The sequence below is a fragment of the Cyprinus carpio genome, chromosome B8, assembly GCF_018340385.1.
Source record: "Cyprinus carpio isolate SPL01 chromosome B8, ASM1834038v1, whole genome shotgun sequence".
Lineage (NCBI taxonomy): Eukaryota > Metazoa > Chordata > Actinopteri > Cypriniformes > Cyprinidae > Cyprinus > Cyprinus carpio.
Window position 1 is genome coordinate 2,711,078 of NC_056604.1, and position 16,292 is coordinate 2,727,369.

At 34.2% G+C, this 16,292-nt stretch overlaps 1 protein-coding gene across 1 annotated transcript; it reads right to left on the reverse strand.

The window, feature by feature from the left end:
• Positions 1-268: 268 nt before the first annotated feature.
• LOC109052738 (tissue-type plasminogen activator-like) lies at positions 269-15,735 on the reverse strand. The gene is made up of 15 exons (XM_042729218.1): positions 15,546-15,735; positions 11,653-11,743; positions 11,512-11,554; positions 10,631-10,765; positions 9,956-10,066; positions 7,995-8,169; positions 7,699-7,790; positions 7,448-7,622; positions 6,547-6,632; positions 5,529-5,591; positions 5,196-5,403; positions 4,443-4,579; positions 3,923-4,063; positions 2,953-3,101; positions 269-1,777 (listed from the first exon to the last, which is right to left on the reverse strand). Exons 2-15 carry the CDS (start codon positions 11,713-11,715, stop codon positions 1,616-1,618), a joined length of 1,740 nt encoding a protein of 579 aa, XP_042585152.1. The 5' UTR covers positions 11,716-11,743; positions 15,546-15,735; the 3' UTR covers positions 269-1,615.
• Between the last annotated feature and the right edge of the window lie 557 nt (positions 15,736-16,292).

The following is a 16,292-nucleotide window of genomic DNA, read 5'->3' on the forward strand; positions in this document are numbered from 1 at the left end:
ATCACAATTCTGAGTTTGTCTCACAATTCTTTATTTCTCAGAATTGCGAGTTTAGCTCAATTTTTAGTTTTTTTTTCTCGCAATCGTCTTTATATCATGCAATACTGACTTTATAACTCGCAACTTCTAGTTTATATTGCAATTTTGAGAAATAAAAGGCAGAATTGTGAGTTTGTATCACGCAATGAAGAGAAAAAAAAAGTCAGAATTGCGAGATGTAAACTCGGAATTGCAAAAAAAAAAAAAAAAAATCAGAAAAAAGTCACAATTATTTTTCCATTTTTATTAAGTGGAGGAAACAGGCTTCCATACATTTTATTTAAAGGAAATAAACAAGGAAATTAGCTTTTGCTGCAAGACTCAAGTCTCTGAAATGACTTTTATTTGTAAATCTTTAGCAGTTTTTCCTGAAATCACTCACCCCCATTATCCAGTTTGACTAAATAGACAGTGTGAATTCACAAAACACTTGCCGAAATAAATATTTTCATACAAAAGACAAAGAACAGTTTCCATTTCACGTTTTATAAAATGTCAGGCGAAAATAACATACGACCATTTACCATATAAAAACAATAACTTAGCACTAGCTGCTCATGTGTATAAAAGTGTATAAAAGATGTTAAATAGTTAACTTAATATGCATCCCAACACCTAAAGTCTGCAATAATATTAGATCTGGGTTGCTAAAGACATTCTGCAGTCAAAAAAGTTGTATTAAATACAGTCAAATGAGTGTGTCTGGATCAACGCAGCATTACTGACCACCAAAACAAACGTCTCTCTGACCCAGCAGAAGTTTAGTGTTAAAAATTATTACGATGTAACAAGCATTATAAAGTGTCACATGACATTCAAAAGTGCCATCAGTCGCTCACTCACGTCTTATCTATTTAAAAGCAAAGCACAAGTGCCTCTAAATCCAGTATCATTTTAAAACAAAGTGCTTTAAATAGATCTCAGAGTTTGCACTTTACCACCATTTATCATGCATTTCCAATGTTGTCCTTATGCAAATTGAAGGCCACGTTGTGTGTTGTAAATTATCATGTTCTGTCGATTTGTGCTACCCTGTCAGATTTTGCTACCTCCCATACAGTACAATTCGACAACGTGAATGCTGCCGGTAAAATTATGGTTTATTAACATCTACACCTACCACAACCCTAAACCTACCCTTACAGTAATGCAAATACAGTGATAATGTGTTATATTCGCAGTTGAAGCTAGAAAGGACACAGCTGCAGGAAACAAACAATAAATAATTTTCTACCTATTAGACTGTGTTTTATTAAAGTCTACACCTACCCCAACCCTAAACCTACCCTTACAATAATGCAGATACATTAAATATCATTGTTAAGCTTGAGAAAAAAGACACAATATTGATGTGCGCATGTAGGAAAATCTGACAGCTAGCATAAAATGTCAGGACACCGTCTTTGGAGTCAGATTTCCCATGTCTCCTCCTTTAATGCCACTCATAGCCACAGAGCTGGTCAAATGTAGAGTCCAGTAGATGTGAAGGACAGTGAATGCGAGGTATTTTCCCAATCATCTTATTCCCAGTACCTGACAGTCACTGTATTTTGTGCGAATGCTGTTCGCTTGCATCTCAGTTCGCTCTCATCTTGCTGGAGATCCAGTTTATGTAGTTTGTGACACGCGTGTAAACACCAGGCGTGTCTTTCTTCCCGCAGCCGTCGCCCCAGCTGACCAAACCCATCAGAGTCATCCTGCCATTTTTGGGACACACCAGAGGACCGCCGGAATCCCCCTGAAGAACCACCGGGAGAAACCGATCAATCAACACGCACAAATCATTCATGTGACACACAGTGTTGGGGGTAACGCATTACAAGTAACGCAAGTTACACAATCAGATGCCTTTTTTAAGTAACTAGCAAAGTAACATCACTTTTTAATTTGGAAGGAAATATCTGAGAAATCGGGAGTAAGCGCAGAATCATTGTGTGAACATGATGCTTACTGTAGTTCTAGACTAAATCTCACCTGCACATAAACAGATTCAGTATTCCTCAAATTGAATTAGAAACAGTCAAATGCAAACTCAGATTATTATGCAAACCTGCAATAATTAAATATGTGTCCCTGGAGCACAAAAGCAGTCTTAAGTCTCTGGGGTATATTTGTAGCAATAGACAAAAATACATTGTATGGGTCAAAATTATTGATTTTCTTTTATGCTAAAAATCATTAGGATATTAAGTAAAGATCATGTTCCATGAAGATATGTTGTAAATGTCCTAGTGTAAATATATCAAAACTTAATTTTTGATTAGTAATATGCATTGCTAAGAATTCATTTGAACAACTTTAAAGATGATTTTCTCAATATTTAGATTTTTTGCACCCTCAGATTCCAGATTTTCAAATATTGTATATTCTCAGACAAATATTGTCCTCCTAACAAACCATACATCAATAGAAATATTATTTATTCAGCTCATTCATGATGTGTAAATCTCAACACTTAAGGTTTTGTGGTCCATGGTCACATATGTTAAATAAGACAAATATCGTTTTAATCCTATTTTATTAACCAATGTCTTTAATACTGACCTTCTATTATCCAATTCAGCCATACTAATATGCAAAACTGACATTTGTGTTTCATTTTTGTTATTGCTGAATAGTGTTGAACTTTTCTTCTCCTGCGTCATATTCTTCATGCAATTTGTTTGAGTTGCGCCCTCTACTGTACAGACGTGAATTTACACTTCCTTTTTTATATTAAAAACAAACAAGCAAGCCCTGCCCAGATTAAAAAAGTAACTCAAAAGTAACACACCGCATTACTTTTAATAAACTGTAACAATGTTTTATAATTAGTTACTTTTTTAGTGAGTAACGCAATATTGTAATGCATTATTTTTAAAAGTAACTGTCCCCAGCACTGGTAATGCAGACCGAGTCTGAATGTGTGGTTACCTTGCAGGCGTCGTCCAGGCCGCGCGTGTCTCCGGCGCACAGCATGTTTGGGGTCACCAGACGGTCGGCCAGCTTCTCCGGGACACACTGCTCCTGCGGCCACAAGCGCACCCGACCGCGCTTAATTCGCTCCGAGTAATACGGAGAAACTGAGCGAGACGACGACAGAAGAAAGAAAAATTATCATACAGTCACTTTAGTGTTATTTGGACTATCAAGAAGCATTGCAAAAAAAATCTTACTGGGTGTTTTTAACTTGTTTTTCAGTTAAAATACCTTAAAATCCTTCAAACAAGGTAAGTTTACTTAAGCAACACTGCACAAGATTTTAAGACTGGTTTAAGCCTTTTTACTTGTTTTTTTATTTGTTTGGTTTTTTTTTTTTTTTTTACTACACTGGCAGATTCATTCACTTTTTAAAATGTATTATTTTAATGCACTGGCAGATTTTTCACTTTTAAAATGTATTTTTCACTTTTTAATTTTTGTCTTACTGGTAGCTTTTCACTTATTTTTAAAATGTTTTTTTATTTAATCGTCTTACTGTGCTGGCAGATTTTTCACTTATTTATGCATGTATTTTTACTGCACTTGCAGATGCTCTCACTTATTTTAGAAAAAAAAATTCTTCTTAAAAAATAATTGTGTCTTTACCATATTTAAAAAAAAAAAATTCTTACTCCACCAGCAGTTTTTTTTTTTTTTTTTTTACTTTTTTATAATTAAAAAAAAAAACTTTTTTTTTTTACAGCAACAGCAGATGCTTTCACTCATTTTTAAAGCATGTGAAAGAAATACACTCACATTAAACACAAAATCTATTAAAAAAGTCCTAATTTCTTGTGGAGTGTTGCTTCTCATCTTCTTTGTAGGAGTTTTAGATACAGTCTACATAAGTTAAATAAAAAAAAATTTTTTTGCAGTGAGATATGTAAGTGTGGCACACAGTAGTTTTGATAAGAAATCTTACACTCTTCCTCTTTCCCGTAACCAGAGATCTCACACTCCGTCCAGTCCGGTAAAACTAGGTTAGGATCTGGTAAACATGCAGGCAGAACTTCTGCAGAGTTCACGGCACAGATCCCGGACTTGCTCTTTAACTTGAGCAGAGCTGAAGACACGAGGAACAAGACAGGAAATCACTCACAACTCAAATGACATTTAAAACTTTATAAATACTGAATGATGATCAAATTACAGTACATGCTAATATACTCTATTAGTATGTGCTATTATAAAACACGTCAGAGGAAATCCACATTTCATAAACACAAACCATATCAAAACCTCTTTTAGGATTAGTCAATAGATTGTTTTTCTAAAATCTAAATTATAATATTAAACACAACCGTTCTAAAGTTTGGGGTCAGGAAGATTCTACTGAAAATACATTTATTCATCAAAGTATCCTGAAAAATATATGATAAAATTGAGAGTTCCGGTCCTTGATTCTGATTGGTTGAGTCAGTGAATGATGTGAAAAGTCTCACCGATATCATTGTCATACGTCTCGTCGTCGTACTGCTCATGAATCCAGTATTTCTCCACGTCAAAGATCTGCTCGCTGCTGGAGTTCTGAAGCCTGAAGGTTCGGCCCAGAACCACTTGAAGATGATTCTCATCATGTCTAAACACAGATTACAGAAGGCAATTATTATTAATAATTGCCTTTAATAAATAAATACATTTAAAACCTTTGTCTTATTTTCAGAATTTTTTTTGCAAATCTTCACAAACCCATTATAGGGTTTCTGCAGGTTATATGAAGGTAAATTTAGGACTATCAGACCAAGAAAAAAATATAACACAACTAGCAAAAATACAAGGTTCCCGTTACTTTTCAATTCATTTTATAAAAGAAAAAGAAGCTTAAGACTTTGATCAATATGAAGTGACTTTGATTAAAACAAGAACTAATATCTGCCAGCGGGATCTGAAAAAATCAACTTAGTTAAAAGGGACGCTTTCATATATCCTATTGATATTATATAAACCCGCTTAATTTTGTCGCTCATTTACATTTGCATCTCAAGTTAATCTGTCGTTAATGTAATGTATTAAGTAGGAAGTAAAACTGACACACACACACACACACGTTTGTTTCTGAAACTGTGGGGACTTTCCATAGACTTCTATTACTTTTATACTGACCAAACAATATTTTTTATCCCCTAACCCTACACCTACCCCAGGGCTCACTATCCTTGTAGCATAAACAAGTACACACACACACACACACACACCTCTTCTGGAAGCAGTGAGCGGCGGTGAGGATCCAGCAGGAGTCGATGAGGACACCGCCGCAGAGGAGGTTGTATAATCTGGAACGTGGGAGATAGAGGTTCAAGGCGGCCTGCCACGGCTGCTCTCTGATATCGCTGACCTGACCTCCACGAATCCTGAACATGGGCAGAGAGTTCGAAGGAGCTTCAACCCGCTGACCGCAGTAACCTGAGCGCGAGAAAACACTCAGAGATCACAATCCCAGAACACCCAAGAGTCACACATGTGAGAGAAAACTCCACTCGCTTTCTTTAAAAAATATATAAAAGTCTAGCTATCTTTCACCGTCTCACCTTGAGTTTTGGTGGTTATCGGGGCTCGTGGGCCGAGTGTGCTGATCGATGGAGTCTTCCTCGCTGTGGAAGCAAGACAAATACTGTTAAAAAAGCACCCACACACAAGATTTAGATAAATGAATATGTCAGGACTGATTTAAATGATTAACAGCGAATTTAAACCAAAACATGACGCATATTGAGTCCACATTATATTCACTCAGCTATTTTAGGAACCTAATACTATTGAATAATAATTAAAAATAATAATAATTATTAGTAGTAGTAGTAGTTAAAGCATGACAACAATAATAATTATTTATATCTTTTTTTCTGTTTATTTAATTTTGTGTTATTTATTCACTTATTTTTATTAATTAGTCAAAACAACAACAATAATAATAATAATAATAATAATTAGTATTTTATTTTATTATTAGCTAATTTTGAAAATTAACAAATATATTACTGCGGTAAATTACAATTGTACTGTAAAATAAAAAAAAGTTACAATACTAATATTTATGTCTTAAATTCTTCACTTTTAAAACTTTTACGGCTTTAAATATATCTAACAATGTTATTATCATTAACTAGACCAATAAAAAACATTTTCATTGCTTGAAATAAAAACAGACAATAACTGAAATAATATTTAAAAATTCAGCTAGTTACAGCTAGTTGTCAAAGCAAAATTTCTCTCATTTAGTTATTGTAGTCAAATAACTAAAACCAAAATTAAAACTACTGACTTATTAAAAAAAACAATAACTAATATAAATGATAAAAACACAACAAAATTACTAATATATCTATCTATTTATCTATCTATCTATCTATTAATAATCTCTATGGCAAGCTTTTATTTGGTGGAATACTTGCTAAATGCTGTAAACGTCTGTCCACAAAAATGGTAGAAATGATTCAAAAGCTAACCCAAGACTAAACAGTGAAGTGCATCAGTGAGTCATGTGCTCGTGGATCAGTGACTCATGTGTTGTATTGATCAGTTGTCATGGCAGCAGTGCAGACTTACGGCACTTAGGGACGTCACAGAGCTCCCAGGTCAACCGAGACCCTTTATAGACGTGACACCAGGGGCCCAGGTCACCATTCGGGTTCCTGTGAGGAAAAACAGCCAGAGAGTTAGTGATGGACACCTGATTTCTGATGCTTAGAAACATTGAAGATGAGACTTTAAAGTGTTTTTATCACACTTAAAGGTTAAGAGCTGTTGTTGTGCCTACGGTTTAACTATGATTAAAGCAATGTTGTGACTGGCGTTATGATACAGTAGTGGTACTTTGATATAGATACATATACACATATATATATATGGTTTTTTTATGCAAAACAAAGACGTTGAATTTTTGTGTAATAATATTTTGTTTATATGTAAGTTTAATTTACACAAATGTGCATTTTAAAGTTGCTCCAAGTTTTGTGGCATTTAAAAATGAATTTATAATTTCAATCCTTAAAGCAGCTGAAAAAAATGCCTTAAAACTTTCTAAATTATTTGTAATATATATTAAGCACTGCTTAGGTTTTTTATTTTAATGTGTTATAATTCCCTTTTATTTATTTTAGTATTTATTTTTCTTGCAAATAAATAAATAAATAAATAAATAAATAAATAAATAAATAAATAAATAAATAAATAATATATATATACACACATGTCTTTTTTATTTTTTTAGTTTGTGTTTTACAATGATAATGCATGTTTATTAAGCAAAGAAATTTAATAAGGGTTTTTTTTTTGTTGTTGTTTTTTTAATTGTGTTGAAGTTTTAAGAAATGTTCAACAGGATCACAACATGTCAAATTTATTAAGAAACACTTCCCGGCGTGGCAGAGGCTTAAGCAGCAGTGAAAGTTGGAACTAGTTAATGTTAATGCATTTCTAATTTAATTCAATGCATAGTTCACTGTACCTGCAGAAGTTGTGGCTGCCGATGCCGATCTCTCTGGCGTCGGACCTCCACGCGTTGTAGATCTTATGAGACACTGCGGGTGAATCCCATGACAGACACTTCGAACCGCTGCGTGAGACGGCTTTCATCCCTCTGTAGGTCCGACCAGATCCCCGTACGCACTCTAGATAGGGGTCTGAAACAACACAGCATTAGTACACACTATATGTATATAGATATGTACTGTATGTGTGTGTGTTGAGTGTTTGTACCGATTACGCAGGTCGGTAAAGAGCATAACTCCCATGAGAGCTGAGCATTTTTATAAACATAACACCAGGGTTTAGCGTCTCCATCTGGATTCCTGAGGAATAAAACACAACCCAAACATGAGTATTATTAATATACTCACAAACAACACAATGCAGCTCAATGCATGAAAGCAAAAATCTTTCTTTGGTTTAAAAGCATGGTGAAATCAATTTGCAAATTGCACGGAAGAGCAACATGACACCAGTGTTTAATTTCATGCATCCGTGAATAAAGGCTGGAGGAAGTGTGTGTGCACCTGCAGTAGTTGTGATTTCCCAGTCCCAGTGTGTTTGCCTCTGGTCTCCTGGCGGTGAACTTCTTCTCTCGGACAGAGCTGGAATTCCAGTTAATACACTCCAGTCCTGACTCACTCGTGCTCCAGGTGCCACGGTAACCCAACCCCTGACCCCTGGAACATCGCTCAGTTGTGTCTGAGAGAAACACAAGAAAACATACCATCAAAATTAGACTTACTAACATTCATGTTATCAATTGCTGCATGCTTTTGTTGAATGATTTACACGTGTAAAACCCAAAGAGAATCTCAATAAGGGTGATATTGTCAGTGTAACTGACAATAGTACTAAAAGAGTAAGTTACACTAGTTATACTAATTTTACTAGCAACTAATAATACTAAAAATAGTAAGTTATACTGACAACTAATACTACAAAAAATAGTGTTATACTAATCGCGCTAATTTTACTAGCAACTAATAATTCTAAAAACAAAAAATAATACTAAAAACACAAGCAACATACTAAACTAAAAAAAAACAAATAAAACAATTATAAAGCAATACTAATTCTGCTTATTTTACTAGCAAGTAATGATACACTAAAAATGGCATATTTTACTACCAAGTAGTGATACTAATACTATACTAGTAAGTAGATACTAATAGTAAGCTATACTAATTACACTACATTTATAAGCAACTAATGATACTAAAAAAAGTTGTTACTTAATTGCCAGTTAGTAAGTTATACTCGTTAAACTAATTATACTTAGACTAAGTTACACTAGGTATACTAATTTACTAGAAATAAATAGTACTAAAATAGTATGTCATACTAGTTATACCAGCTTTACTAGAAAATAATACTAAAAATAGTAAGTTATACTGGGAAATAATACTACTAAAACTAGTATGTAATACTAATTATCTAAATTTGACTAGCAACTAATAATTCTAAAAACAGTAAGTTATACTAGTTTTACTAGCAACTAATACCTTTAACAACAGTAAGTGTACTAAATATTAGTTAGTGTACTAGTTACTATAATTAACTACTGATACTAAAAATAGTAAGTTATACTAATTACACTTATTTTACTAGAAAGAAATTTCACACTAAAATAGTACTAGTTACACTAATTTTACTCGCAAGTAATGGTACTAAAATAAATGTTATATTAGTTACACTAAATGTATTAGTAACTAATGATACTAAAATAAGCTACAAGTTAGTAATTTACACTAGTAATACTAGTTCACAAAAAATAGCAAGTAATATTGATTTCATTAGCTAGTAATAATATAACACAAAAACAAAATGATATATAAGTAAACTAGTTACACAAATTATACAAGCAACTACTGATACTAAAAACAGTAAGTTATACTAAATACACTTATTTTACTAGTAAGAAATTATACACTAAAAATACTAGTTACACAAATTTTACTTGTAAGCAATAGTACTAAATTAAGTTATACTAGTAACACTAAATTTATTAGCAACTAATGATACTAAAGTTAATACTAGTTCATGAAAAACGGTAAGTAATATTGATTTTACTAGCTAATAATAATACAAAACGAAATTATAAGTAAACTAGTTACACTAATTATACAAGCAACTACTGATACTAAAAACAGTAAGTTATACTAGTTATACTTATTTTACTATTAAGAAATTATACACTAAAAATAGTACTAGTTACACAAATTTTACTCGCAAGTAATGGTACTTAAGCTATACTAGTTACACTAAATTTATTAGCAACTAATGATACTAAAATAAGTTATAAGTTAGTAATTCATACTAGTTATACTAGTTGACGAAAAATAGTAAGTAATATTAATTTTACTAGCAAGTAATAATACAATACAAAAACAAAATGATATATCAGTAAAATTAGTATAACAAGTAAAAACCTCTAAACAGTGATAAATAGCAGTATCAGCTGCAAGGTGAATTGCTGATGACTTACTGATTTCACACTGTGTTCCTGTGAACCCGGGAGGACACTGGCAGATGAAGTCACTGGAGTTAAGAACTTCTTTACACGTCCCTCCATTATAACACTTAGACACGAAACATTCTGAAAAACAGAACAATAAACATCTGGGTGTCCATCGCACACTATTTCTGAGTTTATTAAATGACATTTATTTTATTGCTCAGAAATGCTATTTTAGAACATTTTTGGTCTTTCCAAAATACTCGTAATTAATTGGGTGTAAAGTGGTTTCACATAATGATTACATCATTTTATATTCAGAAATAGAATAACTTTTACAACATAAGGATCAATACATTGCGGTCAAGTCGTCGTACGGATCATACTGTGGCATAATTCAAAATCACACATGTTTTTTCCGTGACCGCAGGATGAGAATATAGCTTGGATCTGCTTGAGAGGGTGACTTCATGGGGAGGAGACGCTCTGTGTGACTCTACTCTCAAACTGAAATGATTTGAACTAAAACAGGTGGTGCTGCAGAAATACTGTGTTTTTCATTCAGTGGACAGAAACACACACACAAAGGGAAACATAATACATACACCTTATTATTTTATCAATAAAACAGTAAATGGTCCTATTACTTTAAAAAAAGGTTAGTCTATTATACAGATCTTTATGATAGAGTGTGTGATCACTCACTGGTCACCGGTATCTCATAACAGCGTACTCTTGCTCGAACGGCGCAGCGGCAGAATTCAACTTTCTGACCCTTCCATCGCAGCCACGTCGCCCCAATGTCTCTGACTGCGGCCGAATTAGCGTCCACACAAGCTTCTGAAACACATGCACACACACACACAAAATGACATGGAAATTAAGACTTAATGGTTGTGGCCAGGAATAGATGCAAGTTAAATGACTGGAGCCTTCTCCTCCTCCACATCAGACTGGGGCAGAACAGAGAGGACAGAAACAAACAAAGGAAAAAAGGTGCTACAGTCTGGAAATGAAAGACAGCGTTTTCAACAGAAGACACGGTCTTCATGTGTTTGTCCTGAGTGCTGAAGTTCTGCTTGTGAATGTGTGAATGTATGTTTTTTCCTGTGTACACAGCGCCACCTAATGGACAACAGCATACTGAGGATATGATTGCATTTGTTTGCAGTATACATTATACAGCTTACTATTACAGTTACCATCTTGAAAAACAAAAACAATCCATTTTTAATCAATTTAAAAATACTTTTGGCAGTCATATGTCAAATTATAAGTAGAATTGATATATAATGATTAAATCAAGAGCCATATGAATGAACTCAATTAAGATGACAGAATGGAACAGTAACAAAAAACATCTTAATTTACATATAACCGATTTAAATAAATTTCTAAATCTGTTCAATTACATAACTGACTGTTCGAATGAACCGAGTCACTACAATGAATTGGACTTTTCATTGGCACTTATAAATCGATTCACTAGAATGAAACTGACTCGGTCGGGCTACAGCGCTACTCGTTGGTAAAGGTAGCTATATTATTAGAAAAGCTATAACAGCATATTACACAATAACACTCACCTCTATATGTGCGCGTGCCTCTCTTCTGTCTGATATTGAACACCTGTCAGAGATAGAGAATGTTGTTCAGTCCAGATATCATTCATTAACATCTCTCTCTCACACTAACACACACACACACACACACACACACACACTTACTTTGGGATCTGCAGCACAGCACAAAGCAAAAAGCAGCAACAGCAGGTTTAGTAACAATTTCATGTTGACCTGAAGGTTTCTCTTTAAACTCCTGCAAAACAGAAAGGTTTGTTACACATTTCATATTAAAATGATATGGCTCAGACTTTGCTTTTTATATATTAATGGAAAAAAATGAAATAAAAATATATAGAAATGTATTTTTTAATATCAAAAATGGCAAAAACAATAGTACTTAATCTTCAAAACTTTCAATGGAAAAATAAAATCTATGAAGTGATACTAACACTGGTTCTTATTACACAAAAATGTGTCATGGCATCAGCAGAAATGCAATAACAATCTGTTTCCACTTTGAAACAATGTTTTGTGGTAATGTGTGGCCATTTTTTAGTATAAATAAAGAACGGGTTTAATGGCTTCATGATCTGTTTTTTTGTTTTTTTTTTTGTCCCGTGTGGAACAGAGACTTTAACAAGGACCACAAAACAGAGAAAAAGAGTTTCTGCTTCCGAAAAAAATCAGTAATGAACCACCACATCACACACACACACAATATGCTTAGACTTTCTTTGAGCCACTGTGTGTGTGTGTGTGTGTGTGTGTGTGTGTGTGTGTGTGTGTGTGTGTGTGTGTGTGTGTGTGTGTGTGTGTGTGTGTGTGTGTGTGTGTGAGATGAAGCTGGACAGGAAGTTTATGGGTCTCTTCCTGTTGGCTGCAGTGTCTTGTAAACACAGATGATGATACAGTATTTGTGTGTGACTTGAGAAACCAAGGAAGCTTTTCTGAGGCACACAATGTCTGTGAGGATCACCAGCTAAAAAAAAAATGAATATGAAAAAAACTATTTAACAGTAATAAATGTTTGGATTTTTAAAAAACGTCATTCTCTCTTTCTTTCCCCCTCTTAAATGACTTTTCTTCCTTTCTCCTCTCTTGGTATCCTTAATATTTGACCTCATTCACAATATGCAGCAGCTCTCGTGAGTCAGTATGAACTCTCTCTTGCTGAGTCACATGCATATAAAACCACAGACTGGCAACGACCTCAACTTAAGAGTATTTTGTCTACATCCTTCTTCATCCTCAAACTTGAGAATTTTTGACTGCAAACTTCCTCAATCTCAAGAGTATTTTTGTCAACAAACTTCAGCTTCAAACGTATGAGTATTTCTATCTTCAAAGTTCTTCAACCTCAAACTTGAGTATTTTGTCATCAAGCTTCTTCAGTCACAAGCTTAAGAGTATTTTTGACTTCGAACAATTCAAACTTTTTTTTTTTCTTCAAACTTCATAATCAAATTTATGATTATTTTTGTCTATGAACTTTTACCTCAATCTTAAGAGTATTTCTGTCTTGCAAGTTTTTCAATCTCACATTTGAGTATTTTCTCCTCAAACTTCAACCTCAAATTTGACAATTTTGAGTATTTTTGTCTTCAAACATCTTGTATCTTCTAACTACAACCTCAAACTTGAGTATTTCTAACTTCAAACTTCCTCAACCCAAAACTTAAGAGTATTTTAGTCTTCATACTTCAACCTCAAATTTTTTGTTTGTCTTAAAGCTTCTTCAAACTTGAGTATTTCTGTCTAGAAACTTCAACTTCAACCTTAAGAGTATATCTATCTTCAAAGTTCTTCAACCTCAAACTTGTGCATTTTCTCTTCAAATTTGAGAATTTTTGACTGCAAATTTCTTCGACCTCAAACATGAGTATTTTTGTCTTCTCGAAGCTCAAACTTCCAAGTATTTCTGTCTTCAAACTTCAACCTCAAACTTACTATTTTTTTAGTTTACCGTCAAAAATATCTCAACATCCTAAAAACAAGACACATTCGTGAGAGTGTTAACACTGCACAACATATAAAGACTTCCGTAGATGTATCTAGAACCTAAGCAAATGCATAACCATTTGTCTTGATTTCACAGCATTTTAAGCATATGAATCAATAACGAGAACAGGTGGCACAATCTTTAAATGTAACTAAACAAATCACATTAATGTGTCAGTTTCACCTCTCTAATCCTGTTTTAAGGATGTTTTAACTGGAAAACACTTGTTCCACTGTTGCAAAGGGAAAACATGCAACATTTAACATCCACATACACACACATTTGTGTGCATTTGTGTGAAATCAGATCCTTACTTTCGGCCCCAAAGGCAGAACAGTGCGCCACTGTCCAGCAGACAGAAAGACACGTGGGAGGGAAGAACAGAGGAATAGATTACCGCAAACGTGATGAGTGAGTCAAAAAGCTTGTAAAGGAGTGCAGCTGAGTCACCGTGCACAGAGAAAGACACACACACATACACTGTGTTCTCAATACAAGTCTGTCTATTGTCCTGCATCTGTCCATCTGTAAGCACTCTATAAATACAAGAGCTGAACAAGCGAAGGATAAGAGAAGCTGCCTGCAATCTGAGGCAAAAACAACTAGTAACACGTTAACGTCAGCACAAGCAGACCTGGTGAGTTATGAGCCGCCTAAAAGGAATCTGACTTAAACCAACAAAGAGCCACCAACACAGCAGTGTGTGTGTAAAGCACAGAGCTCCTGCATTAGAGTGTGCTGTAGATGTGCTGACTGTGATACACCGTAAACCTGATCTCAATAAAAGCCAGAGGCGGTTTGTACTCATTCTGGTCTGGTAGGTTAGTTTCGCAAGTCTTTTTAGATTAGGAGCAATCTTAAAGTGTGTCTGACATGCGGTATCTCTCATTCTTGTAGACACATAGTGCTGGACGTTCATGGTACAAGGATGCTGTTTCATAGGCTACTTCTACAGATAAGAGCGGATTTACACACAGCAGAGTGTAATTAAGGGAATAACGAATTCCTGAGCATCAACGTCACACGAGTCTGACATGAATTATAGTCTGAGAACTGTAAGTGCTGGATGAACATCTGATGACTGCAGTGTACTAGCAGACCTCAAGCACTATATGCATTTTATACACATAGGCCTACTGTGAAAATACAAAAGTGCTCCTTGTGGCTAAACCTGAAGTAACAGGTTTTATGCATCATAAGTCACTTTCACAAGTTTAAATCAGGTACAAATAGATCAAGGCAACAACTGCACATTTACAAAATTTACAATGTATAAACATTTTAAAAACTGACTGAAAGTCGTTCTTACCCGCACAATCACATTCTTTTATACTAGATCTATAATATAAACCTACTAGATTTTATTTCAATGATAATTATATATTACATAACATGTCAATATTTATGTTATTTAATGACTGAATCAACCTGACATCACAATTTACAAGTATTAAACAAGTAATTCTAAGAATCAGGTATAACTAGCTGCTTAAGGAAACAACTGCGCGTGTCCTTAACAGTGCATTATATATTTTTTAAATACTACACAAATTTGTAGTCTATAAAAGTAAAATATGTGCATAACTTTGGAAGTGTCTCAAATCACTGTTTGTATACCAGTAAGTATGGTAAATGCTTAATTTTGCTTATATTATCTATATATATTACGCTTTGCACTGTAAAAATGATACAAAAATCTGATCCTCAAATCAATATATATAGGCTATATATATATATATATATATATATATATATATATATATATATATATATATATATATATATATATAATTTCCATACACAATGCAGTTTTGTAGAATATGTAAGTGAACTAAATGCATGCTCGGTGGTGTCTCAAATCCCAGTTCTCTGCGAACTACGACAGCATTTTTGGGCATCATAGGCATGTTTTCCTGCATCAGCTGTGCCGGCTCGAAACGCGCTTATGATGCCCCAAAATGCTGCTGTCTAGGCTCTGAATCACAGCCCTGTTCTAGACTCAAACGCATGAAACGAAACATGTTTAAGCGTGAAATAAAGCGTGCTCGCGTCTCACCTCTCGAAACAAGCGCGCTGTACTCGGCTTCTTCTTCAGTGCGCGTGAATGCGTCTAAATCCAAACTAAAGCGTCTCTCCGGATCTCCTCCGTGTCTCTGTGTCCGAGCTCGTGAATCTCAGGATATATATCCCGGAGCTGATGCGGGGCGGGGAGAGGGACAGGAATGTCCGATAAGTGCGTGGGACCAGTCAGTGATGTAATACTCCACCTAAGTATGTGGGCACGTGAAATGTACGCAAGCAAGTGTCAGTTATTGTAAAGAAAGATAGCAAAATTCATGAAGCCCGTTTCACCCACATGAAAAAATACTATAGTAATTTATGGTAAATTGGCCTATTACAGTTTTTGAACCATACTACAGGCTAGTAAAGTACTTGAATTAATTTATTATGGTAATTATTTTGCTGTGGTAATATAATAACTATAGTAATATAAACAAATTACCCAATACTGTACTAAGTTTTCTACAACTATAGGGAATATTTTAATAAACACTACAGTTTACTGTAGTAAAAACTATAGAATACTACAGTATTTGTTACAGTTTATCAGTTTATTACAGTTGATCAATTCCCAAAGTAGAAAGATTTCTTGTATAACTTACCTCTATAACTTATTAAAAAAATATATTTTTATAGTGTTTATTTGTCACAGACGTAGTGCACACAATGAAGATGATGCAAAAATCCAAGGTCCTTTATTTAAATTCACCAATATAAACACAGTAGATCACAAGAGAAATAC

Bases quoted from the DNA above. Each gene is read 5' to 3' on its own strand.
- LOC109052738 (XM_042729218.1), bottom strand. From the start codon at position 11,715: ATGAAATTGTTACTAAACCTGCTGTTGCTGCTTTTTGCTTTGTGCTGT. The intron at 4,064-4,442 runs GTGAGACTTTTC...TCGTGTCTTCAG, and splicing joins GACGTATGACAATGATATCG to CTCTGCTCAAGTTAAAGAGC. The intron at 1,778-2,952 runs GTAACCACACAT...GTGGTTCTTCAG, and splicing joins GCCTGGACGACGCCTGCAAG to GGGGATTCCGGCGGTCCTCT.